General features: G+C 30.5%; 1 protein-coding gene and 1 long non-coding RNA gene across 2 annotated transcripts; both read left to right on the top strand.

Annotated features, from left to right (window-relative positions):
* Positions 1 to 3,804, top strand: LOC107626730 (uncharacterized). Its single transcript, XM_088505589.1, has 4 exons — positions 1 to 145; positions 850 to 1,152; positions 1,643 to 2,070; positions 3,640 to 3,804. Exons 1-4 carry the CDS (start codon positions 1 to 3, stop codon positions 3,802 to 3,804), a joined length of 1,041 nt encoding a protein of 346 aa, XP_088361715.1.
* A 4,558-nt stretch (positions 3,805 to 8,362) lies between these two features.
* LOC148572951 (uncharacterized) lies at positions 8,363 to 10,309 on the top strand. Its single transcript, XR_015905049.1, has 4 exons — positions 8,363 to 8,496; positions 8,576 to 8,630; positions 8,719 to 8,847; positions 10,224 to 10,309. It is a non-coding gene; the product is annotated as an uncharacterized LOC148572951 (long non-coding RNA).
* The last annotated feature ends 941 nt before the right edge of the window (positions 10,310 to 11,250 follow it).

Raw genomic sequence — 11,250 nt, 5'->3', positions numbered from 1 at the left:
ATGGCGGCGAACATGTCATATCCCTATGCTCGAAGTCTGACTTATGCTGAGTTTCCAACCAAGTTTGTTTGGAAGGACTATGCTTCAAAGTGGTTTCCTCGAAAGCAAGGCTTCGCAATTGGAAGGTTGACTCATGTACCTGCAGGTAATGACGAGTTTATATTCAATTTTGATCTTATTTATTTGATGATTTAAATTTAAAATCTTAACAGCATGTACCCCACGCCCATTTTATTCGATTTATCTACACTAGAAAACAAATGTTCAAATAACTTTCAGCAGTTATAATCTGCAAATTACACAATTTTAGAATTGTTCTATATTTTTTAGAAAAATTAATCTTATGCGGATGTGTAGCTACATAATAATTGAAATCATGTAGCCTAAGCCATTTAGCAATTTAAAAGTGGGATTTTAAACAAGTTTTTTGCAGCAAATACCGAAGAATATTACCAACGACTTCTCTTGAATACTCAAAGAGGATGTATGAATTTTTGAGATATAAGAACAGTAGGAGGAACAATTTATGCTACGTATAGGGATGCATGCTTCGTCTTTGGACTCTTGCAAGATGACAGAGAATTCATGGATGCAATTAAGGAAGCAAGCTCGTGGGCCTCGGGATCATATGTTAGAAGGTTATTTGTCATTCTATTAACATCCAACAATATCTCAAGACCAGATCATGTCTGGGATAGATGTTGGCATGAACTCTCAGATGATATTTTGTATCGACAAAGAATCGTGATGAACATAAGGAGTGAGTTTTTATAATTGCAATTATAAAAGTTCTTCATTATTGATCATTTTTAGTTTGATTAACTTTTTACAGTATCGTATAATATGCAGAGTTAACCATATCAGATGATGAGATTAATCAGTTGTGCTTAATGGATATAGACAAGATCTTACATTCCTATGGTAAAACCTTGAAAGACTATCCTCCTATGCCTTTAGCAATTGAATTTGATAGTTCTTTGTTAACCGAAAGGGTTATCAGGGAAGAGCTACACTTTAACAGGGATGATTTAAAGAAAAATGTCTCAAACATGTTAGCCATCGCAACACCTGAGCAGAAATATGTATTCGATAAAATTGTTACAGCTGTGTATTGTGATGAAGGGTTTTTTTTCTTTGTGTATGGTTATGGGGGTACTAGAAAAACATTTCTCTAGAACCTTATGTCTGTTGAGATTCGCTCAAGGGGTGATATTATGTTAAACATTGCTTCAAGTGGTATTGCATCTTTACTTCTTTCCAATGGAAGAACGGCACACTCAAGGTTCAAAATACTGCTGAATATAACTGAGAATTCTGTATGTAACATCAAACCTGGTTCTCCTCAAGCAATGCTGCTGTTGAAAGCCAAACTTATAATTTGGGATAGGGCTCCAATGGTTAGTAGGTACTGCTATGAAGTGCTTGATAAATGTTTAGGTGATATCATGAGGTTTTCTCCAACATATAACAAAGATTTGCCCTTTGGAAGAAAAGTGGTTGTACTAGGTGGAGACTTTAGACATTCTTTCTGTCATTTCACGAGGATCGAGACAAGATATTGTTCATTCAACCGTGAATTCATCTTACCTTTAGAAGTTTTGTCAGGTACTCAAACTAACAAAAAATATGAGACTTTCTGTAGGGACGATTGCTTCAGATGAAGATGAGACAGAGCAATTTGGTGAGTGGTTATTGAAAGTTTGTGATGGTCTAATATGTGACAATATGGATGGTGAATCTGAGATATGTCTTCCAGGAGATATTGTTATTCCTTATTCGGACCAGGCATTTGATGAGTTGGTTCATTTTTCTTATCCAAATATTTTTGATAACATGTCCACAAAGGATTTTTTCAAAGCAAGAACTATACTAGCTCCCACACTGGACATCGTTGAAGAGGTCAACAACCATCTGATGGCTATCATTCCTGGAGGAAAAAAATTATATCTTGGTTCGGATTCGATTTGTATGGATGAAGGGAATATGGAGAGTCAACTAGATCTCTATGGTCCTGAATTACTGAATAGCATAAATTGCTCTGGTTTGCCTCCACATAAATTAATACTCAAGGTTGGTAATCCGGTGATGTTACTGAAAAATATTGACCAATCCAAATGGTCTTTGTAATGGTATAAGGCTACAAGTTAGGAAGCTTGGAAATCATGTCATAGAATGTGAAGTCTTAACAGATAACAATGTTGGTCATATTGCTTTGACTCCAAGAATGAATATGATACCAACAAATAAAACCGTCCCAGTTAGATTCCAACGAAGACAGTTTCCCATAATAGTATCGTTTGCCATGACAATTAATAAGTCTCATGGATAAACTTTATCTCATATTAGATTGTACTTGTCCAAACCAGTTTTTACACATGGCCAACTATATGTGGCACTTTCAAGAGTTAAGAGTAAGAGAGATTTAAAAGTTTTACTTATAAATCACGTAGGAATGTCTACAAATTTAACCATCAATGTTATTTATAGAAAAGTCTTTGAAAAAATAATATTCTAATATAAATATTTTAATTTTATTTTAAATTCTGTATCAATGTATAATTATTTTACTTAAAAAAATGTAAAATGATTATTATTCACTATTTTTAAGTTAAACTTTGATTTTGATAATAATTTTATAAATTTCTTAACATAATAATTATTTTGTGTTTTTTTTAAAGTATCCAAACATATAATTTTTTGTTTACTTTTATAAATTTTTCCGTGCTAAGCACGGGTTCATACACTAGTATGTATTAATATTTGAATTATAGTAGCTAGCTTAAAATAAAGCATTATTATATTGTAGTAGCAGTGGCGATGTTTATTGTTTTATAGCAAAACTCAAAAAACAAGTCTCAAAGCGTAATAAAGAATAATTATTTTAACATTAAAAAATCAACTAGATCTCTGACATATATATGCTTTATTTGGAAGTATTTGATTTGCTTTTCAAATAAATGGAAATAAACTGGATTAAATAAGTAACAAAAATTTGAATTTCATTTTGTATATGTAATAATTTATTGGCTAATAATTAACTCTTAAATAAAATTTTAAATTTGTGATGAATTAATCATCATTGATCTGTTGGATTAGAAAATATTATGGACAACAAAAAAAATTATCTGCTTATATATGTCTAAAGTATAACCAAATTAGATTAATTTAATGATAAATTTACTTGTCTGTTTTAGTAAGTGTCAAGAGTTCAAATTCACTTTGTACATGCAGCCAGGAACGGATTTATTCATAGGTGAGTGGAGATAGATGCTTCCAGTAGAATTTGACAAATTACTAAAAAGCACTAAGTAAAAAAAAAAGTGTCCCCACTCCCAAAAACAATTTGACTCCATCCCCAAAATTGAAATCCCAAAAATAATCTGACCCTACCCTAAACCCCACTCCCAAATACAATTTGATCCCACCCCAAAATTGAAATTCCTAAGTCCGTAACACCCTTCTCTTTTTCCCCTTTCTCAATTTTGTCTCTACCTCCTTCTCCCTCTCGCGTAACTGATGCGCAGCTCACCGCGTAAGCTGTTGATTTGTTGCTGGCTCGCTGTCTTCTGATTTATCCTATTTGCTTGCTCTTTGTTTCTACGTTTACTGTCTCCTGCTAACTCGTTGTTGGTTGTCTAGTTTATTGCTGGCTCGTCGCTGACTTGTTGCTCCGTCATCGTCTCTCACGATCTCGCACTCTCGCCACTCCGTCTGTCCGGCTGTCTCACCACTCTGTTGTCTATATCGCTCTCTGTCTCTGCGTCAGTGATTCTCTTGCGGTCTCATTTCTCCACTCTCCAGTAAGAATTGATTTTATTAATTTAGAAATAAGAATTTAATACTGTTTAAAATTTGAATAATTGATGTGAATTCGGATATTGATGTGAAACTGTGAATTTGAATATTTGATGTTATTGAATAATTGGATTATTGGATATTTATGTTTGTGTATATTAATGTATAATTGAATTAAGATATTGCATTTTGTTATTGAAAATTAATTGAATTTTACAATAAATCTCTTTATTGGAATTGAGAATTATTTTTATAGTGAATCTCATTATTGGAAGATGCTATAAGATGAGGAATAATGATAATGTTGTGGGGTAGTTATTTTTAAGATTGGGTGGTTTGCAACATCTATATTTTTTGAGACTTTTTATTACTATATATATTCTTAATTTGATGTTATATTGTATTTTTTTTATTCTTTGGTTTATGTTTTGTATTTATAATTTTATATTATACTTTTAAATTTGTATGGAATTATAAATTATTTTTATTAATTAATTAACTTAGGTTTATAAATTTATTCTTTTAGTAATGGAGAAATATTTTAAAAGAACATGGTCTTAGAGATTGGATCCCAAAATAATTCATCGACCTCTTCTAACAAAAGGAGGCTTTTAGAAAGAGAGACATTTGATTGTATTGACAATAAAAAATTATTCAATCTTTTTAAAATATGAAACCTAGAAGAATGAAATTTTAAATTATTTGTTATTATTTTAAATTATTATTTTATTGTTTTAATTTGTTGGGTAAATAATTCAAAAAGTAATCATATTTTATAATATCATAGATTCATAGTATAATTATAAAAATTATTATTATACTATATATTTTGCCTTCACTAATAAAATTTTTTAGATCCGCTACTGCATGCAGCAGCCTATTTACCAGCAATAAATTTGTAAATAGAGCTTCGATCTATGATAAATTAGTCTTTTGTCTGCTGAATTAGGAGATATATACCGTAGGAAATTCGAATCCATCTAGTGCATGCATCAATCCATTGACTAATAGCAAATCTTTAAATGAAATTCTGATTCGTGACGGATTAGTTTTTATCCTACCAAATAGAGAGATATCATGAGAATATATATATACTGTTTAGCTTAAAGAATAAATTTTAGGGTTTTATAATAAAAGATTTGTTGAAAAAGTAAATTGAAGATATATACTATAACTAAGGAGGACCACTCTTTGTTAAAGTGAAAGACTCGTGCTAAATTTAGGATTAATTTAAGCTAATAGCCTACCAACCATGCATGTTGATGTAGTTAATTAAATTTTATTAATGGTCTAAATTGTGCTTTAACGTTGGTGTAAAAGTTAAAGAAAAGTATCAGATGCTAAACAGGCAAAGCAATTGCATGAGTGTTCTTCGTTAACATAATAAATTATTCATTAATATATGTATGAATAATTAAGGATAACCACATTCATAGAACCATTCACATATTGCATTTCTCATCAGTATTTTCCCCCTTTTGTTAAATAAAAATAAAGAAGTAAAAATTGTAGATGTAATGCTCTACATATTATTATATTTCTCAAGTAACTAGTAGCATGTGAAATGGGTTAATAGTTAAATTAGTTTTTAAAAAATAAGATATTTTTTAAATTTATTGTTAAAATTTTTTTTTAATTAAATTAATTTTCAAAAATTATATATTAATCATATTTGTTTTTCAGTCATTCTATTAACAATTTTTTTTAAAGATTGATATTATAAAACATTAACTGATAATGTATAAATACTTGATATATCTAATTGGATCTTGACTAAATATATTTATGAAAATTTATTATTTTAGTTATTTTTTTCAATTACAAAAATTATATTCCTAATATGACCTAGTGACTAAATTGATAGATTTTCGTAAACATATTTAGTCAACCTCTAATTGAACATGTTACGTGTCATGCATGTATGCTATTAGTTAATATTTCACATCATCAATCGTTGACAAAAATTATAAATAAAATAACTAAAGGACAAATATAATTAATTTGTAATTTTCTAAGGATCAATTTAATTAAAAAAATATTTTAAAGATAAATTTAACTCATATATATATAAAATATAGATTATATACCCAAAATTAAAATAATATGATGGATAGATTAAACACATATCAAACCATTTAAATATTATCTTCTTCTTTTGTAATCCTTTTAGTTTTCATTTTACTTGCCGACACAACATCAGACAAATTGGGAAGAGTAGGGTTCAGAGTAATAATTCATATTTAAATGCACCATAACATGTCACACTTTGGAGAATATATGATCTAATTTACATTTTAAAATGCAAATTGTATGCGGTTACCTAGATTTAGTATAAGAAAAAGTTTTAAAAATTAATATTGCACAGCCACAATATTTAATATAAAAAGATTCAAATTTCTTAAACAACATACAATATTTGAAACTCAATTAGAAGAAATATCTAAAATTTAAATTCAACAAAAACTGATTTTTAGTAAATTTTTTATACTAAATTTATTTGATAACCTGTTATAATATTAACTGAAATGGACTATTATAGTATTATTTTTCTTTATAATGCAATCACTTTATTTCCTAAAATAATAATATACAGTAGTGTCAAACAAATACTAATATAAGAAAGACTGTGTCGGAAAAGAAAATCCCCTCAAATTGGCTTAGGAAATTCTTTGTTTAGTGATGACAATTGAGGTGGTGCAATAAAAGATGCTGTTATATATCCTAACTAATTATTATTAGTTTAATATTCAATATTTTGATAACAAAAATATTATGTGTATATAAAAAATATAATTATTAAATTAATAAAAAATAATTATTAAATTAATTATTATATATTTGTGTATAAATATTTTGTTATTTAATCTAAAATCTGAAAATTAATAAATAGAAAGGATAGCATAAACAATTTTTATATCGTTTCTTTTTTCGGTCATCATAAAATATTTATCAAAACACAGCTTTAGGACCAAGTAATAGTTGTACATGCCTAATTCTAATAGTATAGTTAAAACAAATAATAATAACGGTTCATGAAATTAAAGTATATATTAAATTTGGATAAATTAAATACAGAATAACTTTCTTTAACTCTAATTTAAAAGAACTAAAAAATATGAAAGACTATATTAATTAATCGCCGTTGTTCTATATATGTGGATAAATATTATCATAAACGTTGTATATATCTTTCATATCCCAACAAGTTCAGATTAATTGAGCAAGTAGTTGAGTATTTTTTTTTTCTTTAAATTAGAATTGAGATTCGAATTCGTAATCTCTAGATGAGTACAGAAAAAATACATCTCTAGATAAGTACAGAAAAATTATGTTATTTGAGATATAATTTGTTGGTTAGTTAAATGTTGTTTAATTTGAATATTGATTATCACATTTATCACATTTTGTAATTGTTTGACATTGTTACTTCAATTATTTCTTTATCAATAATAGGCTTATCATTGTAATTATTTTTTAGTGAGAGTACATAAAGAATACATAATATATAAAGTATAATAACTCAACAAATATTTTCTAAGAGAATTATTCATTTATGGGACCAACGATAAAGTTATCCATGTTATTCAACTGTAATGGAGGATTGAATTGATGCTGGAGAACATTAAGAAAATTGACGTCAAACTGGAAGTGCATTTGGATAACAGAATTGATCGGGTGAAGTGGTTGGTCAAGATGTTGGAAGAATAATTCATGCCCAAATAAAGCATCAGCCCACAGCAAATGATTATCATCCGGCATTACGAGAAGGTGTCCTGCTATATCCCGCACTTGGGCCACCATCTCTTCTTGCAGAAGCGCGCGTAATTTTGAGATAATGAATCTCACATGTGAGAGAACCGTATTAGGAAATACCATATACAAGGTGTCTTTTAGGTCATAGGTCAGTACATACATATCTTGCCCGTTGTTGGCCATGTGTGGGAAGCCGAGGAGGCGCCAAATGAATAATCTCCTTAGAAAATATTTGTTGAGTTATTACACCTTATATATTATGTACTCTTTATGTATTCTTATTAAAAAATAATTACAATAATAAATCTATTATTAATAAAGAAATAATCTAAATAACAGACACTATAGATTGATGTTTGAATGAGACCTTTAGCTTTGTCCTTAATAATCTTTAATCCCAATCTCCAATAATTTTATTTATCACGTGTTTTAAATGTTGTTAAATATATCATCTAACTTTTTTGTCATAAACGTATTTTGACAAGAGTCTTTATTAAAGATGATTTATTAGTGTAGATACTATAGTGTAAACCCCGATTAAATTAGTAGATAATTAGTCAATAAATTAATTTTTAATAAGGAGGATTAGAAATGTGAATATTATATTAAATTAGGATAGAGCTCATCGAAACAAGAATTTTGATACTAATTTCGAAAAAAAGGTCCAAAATTGGACCGAAAAGACCGAACCAGTTGAACCGGACCCGAATCGGGCTATCGGTCCAACCGGACCAGCCCTTTTAAGTGAGCCCAAATCATTTCTTCCCCTTCATTTAACAGAAGCGTAGTTGCAGCACATAAAGGGAGGGAAGAACGAAAACTTCACCGAACCCTTACGGCAATCTTTCGTACGCCGTAACTTCTCCGTCCGAGCTCCAATCGCCGCACCGTTTACGGCCACGCGTTCACCGCGTTGAGCTCTACATTTCTACCGGAACAATTTCATAGGTAACTTGCTATTTCACTTCAGCCTTTCATTTCCCCAATTTTCGAGTTTGTTGAATTTCTTTGATTTTTGATGTTTTAGGATCCAATTAGCTTGAGAGAAACGTTCACTCTTGCTTATGTGAAGCTTGGGTAAGGTGAGGATACGATAATTCTATTTTATTTTCATTGAATTTGAGCTTTGAGTATTAAATTGGATGTATATGTGTTATGAATGTGTATTAGGTTGTGAATAAATAATTGGAGCTTGAAATTGTGAATATTGGAACTTGGAGGAAGCGGATTAGTTGAGTTTTGAGGGGCTGTCTTGGTTTTGAATAAATAGCTTTGGTCGTTACGTGGAAATTGGCCAAGGTATGATTTAGGTTTCTTGCATTTAATATATAATGTTCTGTGAAAACTTAGGCTAGATGACCATAGGATAAGTTGGAATGCAGGTGTATGTTTAATGTTTAGTAATTTGTCGATGAATATATATTTGGTTGAAGTTTATTGGATAATTAGTTATTAACTAATGATTTGGTGAATTATTGATTTGAGGTATTTGTGTTAAAAGCCTAGGATTTGTGAACTATGATTCTTAGTTGAATTTTGGTTGTTGGATTTGAATATTGTATGAGTTTAATTATTGATCTGAAGTAGATTTATTGTGGTGATTGTTATGATGATGAGGAATGGTATGTTGAATTGAAAAGAAAGCAGGTTTGGACCCAAAAAGGGTGGCAAAGTCCGAGTTTTAGAGGAGATGCTGCCGAAATTTTATAAAAAATTAGAGATCTTGTTTATATGATTATTTAAAAAGATTTAGATTTAAAGGTTATATGGTTTGATTTTGAGTTATTAAGAAAATGAGCATGTTTTAAGTTTGAGTCATTTAGAAAAGAATGGATTATGTTCTGAATTGGAACTATTGATGGACGGAATGGGAGGTGTGATAATGAAGGATAATGATTGAATATGATTGTTGTATGATGATGAATGAAATGCGATTGAGAATGATGTGGATGTTGATGAATTATAATTGAATTATTTATATGGCTTATGAATTTGAATAATCTGAGATACGAGATTCCCTGGATTAAGTGACGTGGCTTGCCACCACGTGTACCAGGTTAAAAACTCGATACTCTGTTGACCCTACGACGTAAGTGTGACCGGGCACTATATAAATTTCGGGGAATGTTACCCCATTGAGCAATATTGATTATTTGAGAAAAATCTATGCATAGACTCTTGGGGATGCACGTCGGGGGACCGTCTAAGGACAATTCAGACTTGTCGGGTTGGCTGGATAATCGACAGATGAGCCTCATCAGCCATAGGACAGGCATGCATCATATGCATATTACTTGAATTACTTGCTTGTGCTCTAATTGGGTGTGCCTATCTGTATTTGCCATGCTAAATGTGTATCTGTTACCTGCAGTAGTTGTAATCTTCTTGTGTTTGCCTTTATCTGTCTATTTGTTTGTGAAAATGCATGATGGAGTTGGAGGTATGGAGGAATGGCAGTATAGGACTTAGATTTAAGGTTAAGTTAAGTTAGGATTAAATATTTTTAGGAAACCACCTTTTATGGCTTCTGTTTAATACTTTAAGCTCTATAATCTGAGTGTCGGCGTTCTAGGATTGCCTCTGGCATTCCCAGGACCTTATATATTATGTGTGTGGCACCTTTACCATACTGAGAACCTCCGGTTCTCATTCCATACTATGTTGTTGTTTTTCAGATGCAGGTCGAGAGGCATCTCATTAGGCGTTTGGACTCTTGAAGCGGAGTGGTTACTGGGATATTTTATTATGCTATGATGTATATATATGTACTTAGCTTTCTCTCCTCATGACTTATTCTTTTTGATCCTCTTAGAGGTTTATGGAGAGGCAGGATTGTGTATGTGTTCTTTTGGGTTTTGGATATGTATGTATATATATGTAAATATTCTCCGGCCAGTCTTGACTTCGCAGGCTGGGTTAGGAGCTTGTTATTTTGTATCTTTGGCACTCTATTTCCACTTCTGTTATCTTATGTTTAATAGTTATGATTTTTTTAGTACACAAGTTAACTCGTTCCTTGAGCGTTGCGCTTTTATTTCACGATTTTTGTTTCTTCTATTCTTCAAGGCTCCTAGCATATTATAAATCTTCTGCTATTATATGTACTCATTTTATTTTAGAGGTCGTAATACCACACCACCTCTATTTTATGACATAAGCGTAAAATTTAGTGTGGCAGGGTGTTACATATAGTAAACTTATGGTACTATTTACAAATTTTAATTTTTTAAAATGGTCACGGTTAGTCAAATAGTTTTAAATCAGTAAAGGAAGAAATAAGGCATATAAAATTATAAATACATGCATGTAACTCAAAATTTGCCGAGTTTGTACAGCATGTGAAAAGTTTTGATTTACAAGCATGTAATTTTATGTTATAATAATCTTATTGTATGGAATGCACTACACCACAAACCGGCATTCAACGGCGGTATGAGTGGGTTTAGCAGCGGTTAATTACTTCTGCTAGATTAGATGATTTTTACCAACCTTTGGAATCACAGCAGATAAATCTGAATTTGTGGTAAATTCGTTTGGCGGCTGATAAAAATTGTTGATGATCCGTCTGTTATATCTCATACCAATAATCACTATAAATCAGCAACGTACTAAACAAATAACCGAATAATAAGGAACCCTTACCCATCACAAGAAGAATACAATTACACTTCATCTCCAAGAAATAATAGACCCCGATCAGAT

This window comes from Arachis ipaensis, chromosome B2, assembly GCF_059453495.1.
Source record: "Arachis ipaensis isolate K30076 ecotype BB chromosome B2, ASM5945349v1, whole genome shotgun sequence".
Lineage (NCBI taxonomy): Eukaryota > Viridiplantae > Streptophyta > Magnoliopsida > Fabales > Fabaceae > Arachis > Arachis ipaensis.
This window is presented reverse-complemented; position numbering and strand designations above follow the sequence as displayed.